Here is a 15,988-nt window from a genome sequence, read left to right on the forward strand (position 1 = left end):
CGCGTCACTGTGCGGTAAAGAAGGCGTATGTAAGAGAACCTTCCGATACCGGTCGTTGCGAACGCTAACGCTCGGAACGCTGGTCCAATGTAAGAAACGAGATTGGTCCGCAACCGTCAATGTGAGAAAGTCATTTTTCTGGACACGAAACTCACCGCATATGACCGGAATCAAATGCTCCATAATATCATAAAGCTGAGAACTGGAGTTGCCTGCCCTCATGGTCCTGGTCAGCAAGGATATTAGCAACGCACGGTGAAAGGGACCCATGTTGTGACGCTAAATGCTTGCCGACGCGTGTAACCTTGAGATCGCATCCAAACAGCGGCCATTATTTGTTGCAGCTGGTGTACTGTTTTCGTACTACATAAGCGCGCTTTTACTGTTATTATTATTGGCACTGGAAGGCTACGAGGACGATACATCAAAAGCCCTCCGTCCTTTCATTCTATGTACCCTACAAGTTGACTCAGTTGTTAGATGCTATTCCAGCCAACTGTTTCCCGTTTGCGCTGATGCGAAATGGAAATTCCACACGCGAGCGCTTCTTTAAGCACGTCTATACCCATACGCTACCCGATACCACGATACTTGATACAAATGGACCATATTATGATATGGCATATAATGCACTATGCGTCGTGATGCCAGATACGCCATGGTGTCAAGATGACACGACATTAAAATATGGTTAACTCATATACGGAAGAATAGTTTTGGAGCTGCCAGTTTTCCACGAGGGCAGACGTAAAAAGGAGGGGGAAAGCGGTCATAATTTTCGTTTTATCAGAACTAAAAAGCAAAATAGGTGGTAAGGACCAACGAAGCGTGTGTTGCGTTGATTATAAGCACAAAGGAATGATCAATCTGAACGACACTATATTTAGTTAATGGTGTTTTCGTGATATTCGCTACAGCAGCATTACAGCTAGAAAGTGGCACTCACAAAAATTATGAGTACAGATTACAGGTGAAACCATATAGTGAACGAGGAAAACTGCCGAGACGAAACTAAACCGCGTCCCATGCAACAATCAGAACATACCGGACGAAACAAGGTCGCAAAGACCATATGCTGCAAATGCAAACATGAAACGTCCAACTGCGGCTGACAGAGCCACCGCGCGTGGAACGCCGGCAATCTCACATACTGACCGCGTCCTGTAAGCTGCTGGTATGTCACTCAGGTGCTGGCTTCTCTGGGGATCTCTGCTTTTCGTCGTCTACCTTCGAGTGTGTTCTACCTTCAAGGAAGAGCCAGACTTCATGGGACAAGTAATGCCCGTTATTTGTAGTGAGTATACAGTTCAATATATTTTATATATAACGTGGCACGGGCCACGCGCTAAGTCGTTACGGTTAAGTTTGACGGTTGTTGTACACATGACAAGAAGTGTTCCCGTAAGATTTAGAGAGACTGCGGAGTTGGAATCTGATGGCTTAGACATGGACATTTTGATGGTTGATGGCGCTACTTTTTTTTTCCTTCGCAGAGAGCACGAATAATATTACGCGGCGTATTTGGTACCTAGCCTGCGTGGAGTATCTCATGGAGTATGGGGTAAGTATACAACCCGATCAGAGTAAGCTGTGAGGCAATTCACGTTGTCAGAGAATAGTACAAAATGCACTGTTCGCCTTACAAAATACGCACGACGCCTCACGCGATAGAACAAGCAGTAGCTCAATAGAGTACCTACACGGTACCCTGTTCCGTAAGAACCTCTTGGCGCACTATATCTTGCATTGGGTACACCTCACAGAATTCGCACTGTGTCTTGCAGAATATCGGCTGGAATTCTTAACAGGGTATGGGTTATATATTGTGGAATTCCATTTATTGACTAGAGATATCTGTGATTTTTCCTCTATGGTAAGGTGCCTCAGTATTTCTACAGTTTTCTCCGCAGCATATGATAGGGTTAGTCTAGCAAACGTTACACATCTGGACTGGATCGTAAAAATAGAAGACGGGGCTTAGGCAACCCCAAACTTCGCAGGCTGGTAGCCATTTGTCTCAGGTTTTGTTGGAATTTTTTTGTGAGCGCTATGGTCCTGTAGAAGGAAAATTTCGTTACATCTGGGCCACCAAAGGCCAGCCGGCACCGGCGAATCCAAATTTGGAAGTTAATTTCCGCCACAGAAGCCAGAGTGTATTGGCATCAAACGGAAGGCCGGCCACAGGGTCCAGACACAGAAGTCATTAGCACAGAGGCATAACAGAAAGGTACACAGGTTCGCGACATCGGTACACCGCAGGTATAACTCTATTAGCGGAAGCCAACTTTACGGGTGTCCCAAAATGCCTGGAATGGCAGCTTCAGCTCGCCCCATCATATATGGTTGGCAATACTATGGGACGGATGTTCTTGCATCCTACGGTGGTGGTGCTAGTGAAAGAGCTCGCCGCTGTCGGCCTCACTGACCTTAGTAGTAGTAGCAACAGTAGTGAATAACCTTTAAAAACTAGAAAAATGGCTTGACTTGATTTGAAACATGACATTTCATTTAGGTGATTTTGAGGTTTATGCGATGTAGTTGCTAACAGCCGCTGTATGCATGCCGCTTTCCCTTGAGTGTGTTCGTGTCTTGTTCCTTTGTGGGCCATCTTCACATTACTTTTTCAATAAGAGAGTGGTCTTTGTTCAAGTGTTTGAAGAGTCTCGGTCGGTCTTTCACTTGCGTCTTCTTGTTTCGGGCACTGTATAGGTACAGGTAGCGTGTCCTAGAGCACCTTGCAGGAGTTGCACAGACTTGAGGCCTCGATGCGAATTGAGATTGGGTGATATGGTGACAGTCGCAGAGTCGTATCCTGTGAATAGCAGTGTGGAGGCTTCGGCCGACCTTGCTCCTTATATAATCTGATAATATGTTACAGCTGGAGAAAGATGGCCCGGAATGTTTCAAAGCAGTACATACTGGAGATTGGACGGAGGCATTTGCAGTCCTTTGCGGCGAAGCACAGGTATAAGATCCAACTTCCCTTCATCGTATCAATATAAAAACAGACGATGGGCACTGAAGTTAATGATCTAACGACAGTTTCCCAAATGCCCAGTATCTTTTCAACATATAATACGCGGGTAACTAGATTGAACCAGCGAGTCCGTACGGACAGCAACGTCCAGCCACCCGCTGAAAGTAGATTGAAGCAGAAGCAGGTCAGGAGCCGGTAGTCTGTATTCGAAATATAGGCGGCCTCCAACATATATATGTATGGCTTCTCCTTCAAGATACCAAATACCAACTTGCATGTTACACATTCCTGTTTATTACGGTGTCCGCACTCTGCTACCTGGATCGTTTCGTTCCGCGTTCCGAATGCATACTTGTTCCTGTGTATTCACACTAGCGACACTTGCAGGGCATATTCCAGTGGAAGAAAGAAAAAAAAAAAGAATAGAAAAGGAAGACGGATGGAGGAAGTTATGCGGTTCCAGAAGTTTCGTATTGCGGACCTTGCAGACGACAGCATCGGCCCTGTCGTCTGCTTCAAAATAGCTTGTGGTCGAGCTGCAGGGCGCTCCGCAACACAATACGTTGAGCATTTGCGCCCACGTGGCAGCAGAAAAAGATGTCATTTTAAGCATCTTCCGCTTTAGTATAGGAATTTTTCAAATACGTCACCTTGTGACGTAGCTATGCTCGTAAGCTCCTCCCACTGACGGCCACACTTCGTACCAGCGGCGTTCAAAGATGACAGACTGCGCATTTTTCAATGACGAAGTGTCTTCGGAATAAAAGTAGGATACGGACGCGACCGGATTTCAAAACACTATTCAAGGCTTCGTTTTCGAGTAAATGCTAGATAATCTCGGCAGCTGCGCCAAAAAAGTTACCACCATCATGGCGGCCAAATGGGTTCGTTTGACGTCATGTGAAAACACCTTTATAGAGTGTTTTCACATGACGTCAATGCAGTGACGTATGAATGCAGTGAATACACGGTTCCTCAGAGTTCCTTCTACACACAAGTCTTGATACCCTTTTGCAGGCCAACAAGCACCATTACCTGATGCAGTGCTTCTCAGACAAAATAAACGAACACGTCATGTATGACGCAAGGGACGTTGCGAAAATATTGCAGGTATTGCGATAATCTATACGCGAATTTACTGCAATATGGATGCGATATTCTGTTCATGTTTTAGACATGCAGACACAGAGTTCCATGAAGATGTTCCATGAATGAGATCATCGCTCTTCCTGTTTCCATGATGCATACTACACTCCGTTGGAGAGATTCACAAACTGCTGCAAAAAGATTTCACCTGGGTGTGTTTCAAGTGTAGGATGACAACTTCGACTCCAGGCTAGACTGACGGAGCTGAACAATTTCTGCGTTGCATCCGTGAAGTGACCCGTCTAATGGAAGATTTGTTCCGTCAAACAACGTACAAATTAGGGAAATGTGCACCTAAAATAAAGTATTAACACTGCGAGTTACTAAACTGCCGATCTTTCTCTGACAGATACTGTCAGATCGCTAATACGACCAAATGCCGTAACTGTGCAAGGCCTTTCACATTGATAGCGCAATTTCTCTCCATGCCGAATTAACCAGCGCACTCTTAATTTTTTTACACCCTTTAGGGTGTATAAAGGGTGTAATCCAAAAGTGCGATAACTCACTCCCTTTAGGGTGTAATATAACACCCTTTTCCACTGACTACACCCTTTTTGGAGGGTGTAGTCAGTGGAAAGGGGTGTTATATTACACCCTAAAGGGAGTGAGTTATCGCACTTTTGGATTACACCCTTTATACACCCTAAAGGGTGTAAAAAAATTAAGAGTGCGCGGTATCCCAGGACCGTGCTGATAAAAAGAGATAACATTTCCTTGAGTTTGAGGAACACACAACACAACATCAACAACAACAACAACCGATGAATTAATCACGATTAATGGGGAAATTCGCCACATGAGGTGCGGCCCACTACCCCATGGCACAATGGGCAAGATGAGAGGTGTTCTGATGATGAGACGATGAACGACGCTGAATAGGGGTCGACAGTCAGTGGAGTCAGTGAAGCAACACAATAGACCACCCGCTATTTGCTAACGGTCTACGTCACAACGCCAGATGTCGTCACAACCCATCGTTGGCAAAATAAAGCCACGTGGGTTGGCAGCAGCCGATCACAGGAGTTGTTTTGATGGCTGTTTCCGATGATGGATGCCACTGCGCGATGGAGATACGAAGGAAAACTTCATGTGTGAGGCAGATACTACCCTGCTGACCTTACCTCACCAAAACGCGAAAACCACGAAGTTACACGACGGCAACAACCGACGCAACCACGTGTCCTTGTTTTGCCAACGGTCCACTCTTTCAAAATCTTATGGTATCTTGATGTGACGTGCCGCGGCGGGTGGTCTATTGAGTCATGTGTTTTCCTCTTCGTATTGTGTGCCCATCAAACTCGAGTCGGGTGTGTCGCTCGCTACTTCTTTCTACAGTTCACTAAGGGTTACACGAATGGGCACTTGTTCGGTGCCTCCTATTGAAAGAAAGGTAGGACCGAAGGTCGCGCCCCTTTCGGGCACCATCGTAATCCCCTCAAGACCGTGGCTTTCGGGCGCGACTTGTTCGCCCCTAGTTTCGATCATAGTTCAACTCTACCAAATTGGTGGCGCTGTCGAACACTATGACGTCATTCGTTTACAAACAGGGACAGGTTAATTACCGCCGTTTGTATCAAAAGTTCAAATGACATATGGGACATCTCTAGATATGCAAGAGTGCAAGCCCGTAAGATCCCGCGGGTACATTCGTCTGGTCAGCGGTAGGATTCGAACCCACCACCTCCCAGCCTCCAGCACGACCTTGACTATATACCACCAACGAGCGCAACGCCTTAACCCGCTCGGCCACTAGGTAATGACGACATCTGAAACCCCTGATGTGCAGCGGATCTGGCAGGTAAGGCTCAGATTATTACGACGAACTCTGTGTAAAGAGGACAATTTCCACAAGTGACCTTGGAGCTCCGGTTGGGAGGGTGCAACGCCCCCCCCCCCCCCTGCCCAAACTCTCGATAGGCCTACGCAAGAAGCTGTCTAAACAGATACCGGCACAGTCGACGCCCATGTGGTGCTGTACTAGATTTCAGACAAGGTAACGGACCAGCCAAGATTGGCAAAGATGCCCCACAGTTTAGATTTTTTTTTTCAATCATTCAACAGCTTTTCAATTAGTATCACTTTTGGTGATGCGCCGCAAAACTAAGACACTATTAAATGGGACATTTTATTACAGTAGTGACGACGTGACCTTGATATTTCATGTGTGTGATGACAGACCCTTCCAGCTTAGTCGGAAGCAGACTCCTTTGTTGTTGTGGTTGTTTTACATCTATAAATTTTTTTTCCAAGTTAAAACGTTAATAGTAAAGTTAAAAGACATCATTCTTCCCGTCATTAAGCAATGTCATCTAATCTTCCACCTAAGATTAGACACACTGATTTTCACTGTCCTGTTACACGCGCGCACACATGTCTAAAAACATAAAAATTGAGCTGGAAAGCAGCTTAAAACGTTCAGCTATGATCGCCGGATCAGTGTGTCAAAACAGCGTGGAAGTCAAAGTCGTTGTCACAAGATATTAATCTATGTGCGGAACACAAAGCGACCAGCAGGCCTTAAAACCTTGCGGACGATGGCTTTTCATGTGCTTGCGGTACTCGCCGATGCCTTCGATCCAGACGTTACACTTGTAGCACAGGTAGTGTCCTCTCCTGGAATGGTTGAGACAGCGATGGAGCATCAGCAAAGCGACAGAAGCGAAGCACACGTCGCAACGGCTGCAGGCAAAGGGTCGTATGTTGTTGTGGTTCCGCATATGAATGACCAGTTCGTGCATGTTGGCCACGGTCTGGTTGCACAGTGCACACGTCACTTTGCCCGGAGATTCGATGACGTCCTCGGTAAGCACACCCTGGAGGCGATCACAGGATCTGCAAGACCCGGCCCTCCATAAGATGCCGCTGAAGTTATCTAGCTCGTCCATGCCAAGGAGAGGAGCAATGCAACCCGATAGGGCTGCATTGACAGTGCCTGCCTTCGCAGGACTCGTGGATTCGAGGACTCGCTGGATGAGCTCACATGTGTTGTTGTATATCAGTTTGCAGATAAGATGAAAGCCACAAATGTAGCCAGAAGCACCTGGGGTAAGCCCTGGAAACCACAGGTTGCTTCGTTGATAAGGCTGTTATCGCATTATCACGTTCTTTCCGAGTTCCCGAGAGCATGTGTATACTGTCGCAGTGTTGCGGATCGTACGGTTCAGTGATTTATTCAGACCCCGTCCTACTCCCCCCCCTCTTTTCCCAAATGTTTCACAACACCCCTGGACTTTTTACCTGATGATACGTTAAGCTAGCGACATAATTGTAACAATTGCCCCCTCCCCTTTTTTTTTTTTTTTTTGCAACAACCCACGTGCTCGGGAATCTGGATTACGGTGAGCTATCCCTGTATTCTGGATAAACTAGTTGCGGTCCTCAAAACGGCATCTCCGATACAGTAGTAGAAGCAATGAGTAATAAAAGTTGGAAGACTGCAGGAGTAAAATTTTACACAAGTATAAGGCATGGTGGTTGAGTGGTTGACCCCAGAGCGTGTTGTTCGGCCACGCTCACTGCGTTGCGGTTTCGTTTCTCTCTGGAGTCAACCAAGCCTGGAGTGCGATGTTAGCAACACTGTGCGAAAAATACAATAGGCTACTAATGCGCTAATGCTACAATCCATCCATCCCTCCTCCTTGATGCAGACGAAAGTGGATGTGGATGTAAACATCGTCGATAATAGGCGTTATGTTGCTACATAACCATACGTTCAGACAATTAGCGCCATTATCATTCATTCCGATCTAATCAGTGCAATTGCCCACTTGTCATCGCCGTAATGCACCATTCCGATGGGGGATGCTCGCACAAAACAAGTGTTCCGTCTGTTTGCCAGACGCTTGACGAATTGGACTTTCAGAAGGGTGTTTGGGGTGCAGGTGAGAGAAAAATAATAGAATTTCCGATGCGTTGGAACTGGTTTGGATGTTGATTTTAAGCGCTTTTGGGGCGCACAAGCTTTGTAGTTAACTGACACTGCTATATGATGCCGCAACTGATCGAACTCGAAGTAACACGATACAGGTGGGGTTTTTTCAGTTGCACCATGGCCCCCCCCACACAAAACAAAACAAAAAATATCGAAAGCCACACAGTCCTATTGCCCCGTGGTTCCATCACCCCTGTGTTAGTTCTTAAAAGCCGAGCCGCCTTTTATGCCAGCTTCAAATGCTTTTTTTTTTCAGCCGTTGACGGAGACTATGAGAAGTTGCACAAACTTCTTCAGAAAGGAAATGATCCCAATTCACAGGATTCATATGGCTACACAGCTCTCGTGAGTGACACTTTCTGCCCTTGCACAATAGGACAGGCACAATAAGTGCAACAACTTGAAGCATTTTACCTGCATGGACGCAAATCCCTTTGCAGCATTATGCGTGCAGACAGGGATACTCGCAACTTGTTGAACTGTTGCTGACAAAAGGAGCAGATGTCAATAAGCAGACCAAAGGGGGTGCAACGGCACTTCACAGGGCAGCATACAAAGGCCATCTAAAGTGTGTGCAGCTGCTGCTTGACAAGAATGCAGACTCTATGTTGACAGATAGTGATGGAAAAACTGCACTTCACAAGGTAAAATTTCATTGGAAGTCTTTTCCTCCAGGAGGTAATGTCGAACAGGAAATCTGTTTGCAGTGGGATGTCTCATAGTGACAGGTCGAGCAACAATTCCATAGAAACAAGGTGTGCTACACTTTTGTTTTGATGTAGCGGCCTCTCGGGGATTCCCGCAGCATTGTTCTACCGTATGAAATTGTTTTTCTACATGTCGGAACCTGGACGCTACCCCAACTTTGTAACATTTCCGTTTGTCTTGCATCATTATTTCCATGTGCTCAAAGATGAAGAATGAGCAAATAAACATATGGGAGAAAATGAAAAAGATGTAATCCTTTGAAGATCAACGAAACTGCATGCTCTTTATGCAATGCAATTGGCAGTACCAGCATTCCATAAAACTTGGCTTTTGTTTCAATCCATGAACAGGCTGCTGAGAATGGACATGAGAACGTGTGCAGTGTGTTACTGAAGAAGTGTCCAAGTCTCCGGAACATAAAAGACCAGCATGGCAGAACCCCCCTGGAATGTGCTGCATCGTATAATCAAGAATTAGTAAGAATTTTGACGTGATGTGTCAGTAGGGCAGTGTTTTGAGTTCTCCTTTACAAACTCTCACCATGGAATGACCTCACTATGACTCTCACCATCAAAAGGAAAGGTGCAGTAGCGTTCTCTGTGTCACAGGGACATAGTTCAAAGCTAAGGAATTTCCCGTAGTGATTCCTCTTTGGTGAACATATTTCTGTCTTTAAGTTTTCGTCTTATGAATGAATGCACTGATGAAATGCCCTTGATGAATAGTGTTGAATGCATACTCATCTGGAATAGTGTTCAATGTCACCTCACCACTCATCAGGTGAAATATATGTATATATATTCATACACTGTAATAGAACTCCTTCACAGTATGAGCAGGTGTTTCTTACAATCTGTAACAGAAAGCACATATAGGCAAAATACTTAACAGGCTTAGCTTGTGGTGCAAATGTATGTAGTCTAGATTTAATGATTGTAGTGAGTTATAAGGCTGTGTGTTAAATCGCAATGGGGAATCAACCTGATGCAAAAACAGGTTGAAGATGCTATTTTTAGAAGAAAAAAATGAACCGTCACCTTTTTACACAACTGGAGCTGTAACAAAACAAAACAGTGGTTTTTTGGTTAGTACAATATTTGATGAATGTTAAGAGAACATTACAAGAAAAATGAAGGCTTTGGGGGTATTTTTTTGGTTATTTGGTTATTTTTTGGGGCTTTTTTTCTTTTTCCTGTGCATGTAACACGTTGATCGGAACTCAGACTTTGTGCCGAAGCGCCTGCAAGCCATGAACCACATCTTGACATGGATGGCTGCTACATAATTAATGTGCAATGTCATTTTAACCGAGATGAGGTGCAAACAGTGCCCACGGAATAAGGAATGTTATTTATAGTAGTTACATTCAGAGGCAGTGCAAATCCATTAATCAGGAATAGTTTTGTCTTCTGTAGATATGACCAAATGGGTTATCCGATCTGTAAGCTCACTACGCAGGTACTGAATATGAACAGTATCCTACGTACTTAAGCAGAACCCAGAACTCGTTCAGTTCTATGCTCCGACGTGTAACCTCCATGACGGGTCAAGCATTATGTTACATTGTTTATTTTTCTCAGAAAACATGATTGTAGCCACACTGCAGTCATACCAAAGAGATTCCCTAAAGTACATCCATGCTTCACTTCTAAAAAAAAAACATGAAGCATAGTTAAAAGAGTTCTGCATACGGTCACAAAAATAGTCTCCAGCTGCAACAAATGGCAACAACGCATGTCAGTAGTTGAAGAGGTAACACTTCGATACAGTGCAAACCACAACGTCATACTTTGTACAAAAATATTCAGCCACAACCCATGCTGCCCATTTAATCCTCTTGGAGGACACAAGCAGCGAACAAGTTAGTTACAGTAGATCATTTTAATGATTGAAGATGATGCTTCGCATAAAATAATTTAGCAGGTCTGCTTCACTTGCAGCCAGAGTCCACTCCGATAAAAAGGCAAAACTTGGAGATGCTGTTTAAGATTCCATCAAAGTCGTCTTTGCTTAGCTCCACCTGCTTAACTTGACTGAGATTGATCCTTTCTATAATCACGGATGAGGTGATAACGTTCGCATATTATATGTTTCAATCGACAAGCACCCAGATAGGAGATTTGCGCATGGAGGGAAAGGCACAACACCGGTTTTGTACCCACAGAGTTTGCTAAAATAGTTCAGGACTCCAACGATCATTTAATAGTCTAAAACCCTTCAATTTTGTGGCCTTCCTTTCTTTTTTTACTAGACGTATACAGGGTACGTATTTGCGGCAACTAAATTTCATGAGTTCTGGATGCTAAAGTTTTTGCGTTCATTGGTGATAAGCCAGAAGCTCCTGTTCCGCCGTTGGGTGAAAGTAGCATTGCACATGCTTGCTACTAATAACCTGTACAACCAACTGTGAAAATAAAGTCTGCAATTAGAGCTTAGTTTTTATAGCATCAATTCCTTCTTGAAATTTCTGAATTATCTGAATTCCTGTGAAATCGAGTCAATTCGTGAGATTTGTGTGAATGAGCGTGCAGGGGCTTGCGAACATCAATGGTTTTGCAGCAGTAACCTTTTAAACACACACAGTAAGGTCACAGTCTTTATGGTGTTGAAATCCTCAAAACAATGCTGACACAGCGTAGGTGACGTCAAAAGAATATGAACAACCATTGGGCAACAGAGCATTTCCACTAGCCTTTGTCAGCGAGATGCCTTTCTGGTGCCTTCCTTGACACCACTTCACATCACTTTACACGTGCACATGAAAATAAATGCTCTGTAATGTTGTCCTTCCACTTTGCGGTATAACAAAAATAATTACTATAGAATATGTATACTTTTGCGTCTGGTATGAGTCAGGACTATAAGGCAACCATGACAAGTACTAGCTGCGTATTTCAAATGTTGCCATGTGCACATGTTGCACATATACAGCTTGCATCCGAGTGCAAAGGCAATGTGGGACACAACACTCTGTACTCTGTCCCGTACTTGGATAGGGTGTCACACGCAGGATAATTTTCACATGTATCTTGCATCGTAAGAAAGTGGAACGGTAAGATTTAGCTGTCATTGTGAGCTGCCTCCTTAGAACTGTGGGAAAGGCCCACTGCCTGTGTCGTCTGCATACACTTTTTCACTGCTTCACTCTGAGCGTTCGCTGCTTGTTCATGTTTATCAGCAGCAGGCTGATGTACGATGTCAATAAGTCGTCCATCTTGTAACCCTGTTGAAATACCACAATTCTTTGTGAATGGGATTGCACATACAAAACTGGCTGGGTAAGGCCAATGCATGTGCTATATTGGATCAAATAATTTATTTAAATCAATTTAGTTACTTTTTGAACTAGTAAAATATATTACTTACCAAGGGGGTTTCGCAAAGTAGCTTGTTGCCACGCACCAGGTTCCCAATAGTCATGTGGAAGTATGTGTTACCACTGCTCCAGTTGGAAATTCTTGTGAATGGGTGTGTGACTAGGATCTCCTGGAAGGTGCAAGTAAATCTCTGCTACAGGCACCCACATATTCCCTCAAATAGTCTTGACTTTTTCAATGCAGCTTTGCCTACCTTGGAGACTGGGTGTATTAAGCTGACGCCCTGCTTGTTGATAGCGATCAGCAACTGTTCTGGGTACGTTGGTTCTGTTGTTTGCTGCTCAGAAAAGTGAGCTCAACCCAGTTATAATCATGCCAACTGACAAGACAATGTACTGTAAATTCATTGCTACCGTAATTTCACGAGTATAAGCCGCAGGACCAGTGTTTAGGAACATTTTTAAAGTTTTCACGCAGATAAGCCGCACTCGCAGATAAGCAGTGAGCAACACGACGCAACAGATTTGTTCGACAAAGGAGACCATAGAGAAGGCCATAAACCCTGTGGTTCATACTCAGGGTGGGTCGGCATGGTGTACAACAGAGGAGGTCAGTTGTAGTGTTCTACCAAGATGGGATTGTGCCCTTGCTGCACATTTTTCATGGATCGACAGGTCAATGGCCTTCCAGAAGGCACGATTCACTGTCACCACTTTCCTTAAAGCTGCATGGGGGAAGGTCAGTCTAATCGAACGTGCACGCATCCCTGTTCCGCATTGTTCGTGCATTGGCATGGCGGTGTCGTTCCAGAGACACTGTCGGCGCTTTCGTTAAAACTAGGGTATGGGAAAAATACCAGGGAAAAATAGTCATCAGATACGCCACAGAGCGACAGTTAGAAAAAAAAATTGCGCATAAGCCACAGCTGATATGCGTGAAATTACGGTACATTAAATTACTGCCATACGTTACTGCGCTGAGATTAATACTAGTACGTGCTGGTACGAGATTTGCTCTGCACTTTCTCCAGGTTCTTACCTTGATCTCAAAGAATGCCGACCCAAATGTTGGCCACTTGTAAATAATTTTCAGGAAGGTGCATTTGGCCTCCTCTGGAGACATGCCAGCATCTTGGTTGTACGAAGCTACTATGGCCTGAAACACGGAGATATGCAAAGCACAAACTTACCTATGCTTTCAAGATAACGTTTGTCACGAAAAGTGTTTGTCAGACAGTTTACCCGCTTCCAGTCATTTGCGCTCTGCGCCTTCATCATGTCTGTTGGCACAAGTTCACGTAGCATGGACCTGTAACAGGGCCCTATCATAGCAGTCTCCGCAGCTAGACCTCCGCATTTGTCAAAGAGATGCGGCTAAGATGCAACGCTTACGGTATGGCTTGAAGTTCTACTTTGCTCTCCCCAAACCTGACTCTGTAGATGAGCGCAGCAAGACGTCCAGCTTCATCTTTCGTGCACTTGTGGTAACCTCGGAGAAGCTTTGGAAGTTCCTGAAATGTTGTACGCGGCAGTGTTAACGCCTTGTTGGGCACACATTAATATACGAGGCTCGCTACTGGAGGTAGCACACCTGATGAAAATGGAAGATTGTGTCAGCATTCCTGTCTTTGCCGGGAACAGTATTGGTCCATAGTTTTTTCATGAAGAAGACTTGGTATGTAAACTGGGGTATAGAACCTGCGTGGTGTAAGAACCGTTGTCACCATATCTTCAGAAGTCGTCACGTGATGGATTTGTAGGTTTCAAGATGTGTGCGCTTAAAAACCGAGCCACCTACCATCCCTTGTAGGCCTCGCTTTACGAATCCAGTCGGTCAGGTGCCGAACAAAGTCAAAGAAGAAGTCTCCCTCGGGCACACTTATTACTGCGTAAAAGAATTGTCCAAAATATGATAATATTGAGGGCTGTCTAATACTCCTGACACACGGGCACGTTTGAACTCCTTTTGCTTGCCACAGTCCAGTTTTCTTGTACTTTGGTGTTTTGTTTGAAAAATATACCCAAAGGTGTCGTGCTAGACCTCACAACCAGCCTACACGTACGTACACAGAACACTACGACCAATGAATTCAAAATAAGTACTGCAACTGCAATATATGCACGCAAAAAATGAAAACACGGTCTAGCCTTCATTCAAGAGTATTGTTGTCGTATCGCCCTTCGTTCGAGGCTACGTCATACGCCTGTGCAGATGAAAAGGAGATCGGCGATCTCAGCTTCCCAAAAGGACCGCTTCGTAAAAGGGGATCCTCCTTTGCCGTGTGTCACGTCATGCAACGCTTTTCCGTTAAGTGTCCTTTTGTGTAAAGGAGTTCAAATGTGCCCATGTGTCAGGGGTATAAGAAGATTGCAATGCGTGTTTGCATTAGTAGAAGCTCACCCTTGTCAGCAATTTTTACAAAGAGACTGAATCCCTCGGCAGACTTCAAGTTTAGCCGCTGGCTGATGTTAAGACAGAAGTCTTTTGCCCGAGTGCCAGAGTCAACTTCAAACGCCTGTGTGCGATATCAAAAGACTGCTTATAATTTGTTCCACTGAAGCGGAGCTTGTACAAGTGACTAGACATTATCTACCTCGTCCGTATCATCTGGGAAGTAAACCTTGTGGAATATCTGCGTTGTCTTATGCTGGATTGCTTCCACCTCGACTAGGTGAGGTGGGTACTTTCGCTGTCCTGTCCTGCAAACGAAAACCAACAGATTCTCAATCACAAATAGCTAAGAGACAAACAAGCTGACATTTCGATAGGATGGCATAGATGCAGGCTAGCTGGTGGATAAACTCCATGATAGGCAAGCCTGAGCGATGGGCAAGGCACGTAAACAACACAACACGAAGGCTCAATTTCTTGCCCCATAAATTAAAAGTTATTTTTTAAGATAGAGGGTCGTGCAGGAAACTCTGCCACATAGCACTGGATGCTGGACTTAATTTTGAGAAACGAAGACAGTAGAGCATGCAAGCCATTGCAGTGTTATAGAGACGATGATGTTCGTAATGCCATCTTCTTACCGTAGCGTCTTTTGAAGCCTTTGGAGTGAGTCTATAGAGATGGGATGAGCTCGAGAACGTAGGAAGTGCATCAGTTCCTTGAGGAGGGACTGGCTTGGTGCAAATAGTCCAGATGCCAGCCACATTAGCTCCCATCCCCTCTCTTCACTTAACCTACACAGCATGCACAAGGCAAGAAGTGGATGTCAAATACTGACACTGTAAAATGTTTGTAAGGTGACACAGCAACACTAGGTACATACAATATGATTTGACACCACAAATGAAGGCGTTTGGGCACAGATACCTGTTCTTGTTGTCTGTAAGTTGCCTCATAATTTGACAGTAGATCTCATCACGGAGAATCTCCTGAGAAATGGCAGCACAGAAAGATGAGCGGAGTTAAATTACTCATGCCACAGCCTTCAGTATTTGTAAAAAGGTGCTCTAAGTAGAGGTACAAAATAACTCACATGCTTGAGGGGTCCTTCAAACATTTGGTCTGTCAGCTCATTGCCTGCTCTTGTTCTCCTTGATGGCAGGTCACCCATGTACTTTAATATAGGTGAGATTTGTCAAGGGACAACAATGTAGCTGCCCGATGAAGTGAAAGTTCTGTTGTGGTATGCTATCAGGAGAGGGCATTGGGAATTCTTTTTTTTTGTCCCAATTTATGAAAGTTGCAACCTCCTGGAATTATCAGAACCCTCATGTGGCAAAGAGAGCATTTTTATAGTATATAATCTACGTCAAATAACTTAATGTTTACTACATCTCACAGACAGAAATGTATCAAGTACGAGAAGCCTTTGTCAGCACTCAGAACATGGTCTTTGTTCCATGAATAGCAGCAGTAATTACACATTGATCACTGCTCTGCTCCTCATTACCATTT

At 44.6% G+C, this 15,988-nt stretch overlaps 4 protein-coding genes across 4 annotated transcripts in view; 2 read left to right on the forward strand and 2 right to left on the reverse strand.

Moving 5' to 3' along the window:
• Positions 1-1,054: 1,054 nt before the first annotated feature.
• On the forward strand, positions 1,055-4,146 carry LOC135366140 (uncharacterized). The gene is made up of 4 exons (XM_064598791.1): positions 1,055-1,294; positions 1,494-1,561; positions 2,879-2,965; positions 3,995-4,146. The coding sequence occupies exons 1-4, from the start codon at positions 1,177-1,179 to the stop codon at positions 4,097-4,099; spliced, it is 378 nt and encodes a 125-aa protein (XP_064454861.1). The 5' UTR covers positions 1,055-1,176; the 3' UTR covers positions 4,100-4,146.
• Positions 4,147-6,606: 2,460 nt separating this feature from the next.
• LOC135367574 (zinc finger protein 322-like) lies at positions 6,607-7,011 on the reverse strand. Its single transcript, XM_064600865.1, has one exon. It carries the CDS (start codon positions 7,009-7,011, stop codon positions 6,607-6,609), a length of 405 nt encoding a protein of 134 aa, XP_064456935.1.
• A 709-nt stretch (positions 7,012-7,720) lies between these two features.
• Positions 7,721-11,200, forward strand: LOC135366934 (ankyrin repeat domain-containing protein 39-like). The gene is made up of 4 exons (XM_064599934.1): positions 7,721-8,007; positions 8,314-8,402; positions 8,498-8,701; positions 9,116-11,200. The coding sequence occupies exons 1-4, from the start codon at positions 7,908-7,910 to the stop codon at positions 9,257-9,259; spliced, it is 537 nt and encodes a 178-aa protein (XP_064456004.1). The 5' UTR covers positions 7,721-7,907; the 3' UTR covers positions 9,260-11,200.
• The window catches only part of LOC135366933 (myosin-VIIa-like), a 49,724-nt gene continuing 44,054 nt past the window's right edge, over positions 10,319-15,988 (reverse strand). The window contains exons 36-48 of the mRNA XM_064599933.1: positions 15,567-15,658; positions 15,401-15,462; positions 15,115-15,267; positions 14,676-14,781; positions 14,483-14,597; positions 13,880-13,966; positions 13,673-13,779; positions 13,474-13,592; positions 13,324-13,390; positions 13,121-13,237; positions 12,336-12,419; positions 12,132-12,251; positions 10,319-11,988 (exon numbers count right to left, since the gene is read on the reverse strand). Coding sequence (XP_064456003.1) covers positions 11,899-11,988; positions 12,132-12,251; positions 12,336-12,419; positions 13,121-13,237; positions 13,324-13,390; positions 13,474-13,592; positions 13,673-13,779; positions 13,880-13,966; positions 14,483-14,597; positions 14,676-14,781; positions 15,115-15,267; positions 15,401-15,462; positions 15,567-15,658 — 1,319 coding nt within the window. The 3' untranslated portion in view covers positions 10,319-11,898. The remainder of the gene's footprint in view (positions 11,989-12,131; positions 12,252-12,335; positions 12,420-13,120; positions 13,238-13,323; positions 13,391-13,473; positions 13,593-13,672; positions 13,780-13,879; positions 13,967-14,482; positions 14,598-14,675; positions 14,782-15,114; positions 15,268-15,400; positions 15,463-15,566; positions 15,659-15,988) is intronic.

The sequence above is a fragment of the Ornithodoros turicata genome, chromosome 8 (genome assembly GCF_037126465.1).
Source record: "Ornithodoros turicata isolate Travis chromosome 8, ASM3712646v1, whole genome shotgun sequence".
NCBI lineage: Eukaryota > Metazoa > Arthropoda > Arachnida > Ixodida > Argasidae > Ornithodoros > Ornithodoros turicata.

Coding starts and splice junctions, on each gene's coding strand:
- LOC135366140 (XM_064598791.1), top strand. CDS start 1,177: ATGTCACTCAGGTGCTGGCTTCTCTGGGGATCTCTGCTTTTCGTCGTC. Junction 1,562..2,878: donor AGTATCTCATGGAGTATGGG/GTAAGTATACAA, acceptor AATATGTTACAG/CTGGAGAAAGATGGCCCGGA. Junction 2,966..3,994: donor TCCTTTGCGGCGAAGCACAG/GTATAAGATCCA, acceptor ACCCTTTTGCAG/GCCAACAAGCACCATTACCT.
- LOC135367574 (XM_064600865.1), bottom strand. CDS start 7,011: ATGGACGAGCTAGATAACTTCAGCGGCATCTTATGGAGGGCCGGGTCT.
- LOC135366934 (XM_064599934.1), top strand. CDS start 7,908: ATGCACCATTCCGATGGGGGATGCTCGCACAAAACAAGTGTTCCGTCT. Junction 8,403..8,497: donor CATATGGCTACACAGCTCTC/GTGAGTGACACT, acceptor ATCCCTTTGCAG/CATTATGCGTGCAGACAGGG. Junction 8,702..9,115: donor GAAAAACTGCACTTCACAAG/GTAAAATTTCAT, acceptor ATCCATGAACAG/GCTGCTGAGAATGGACATGA.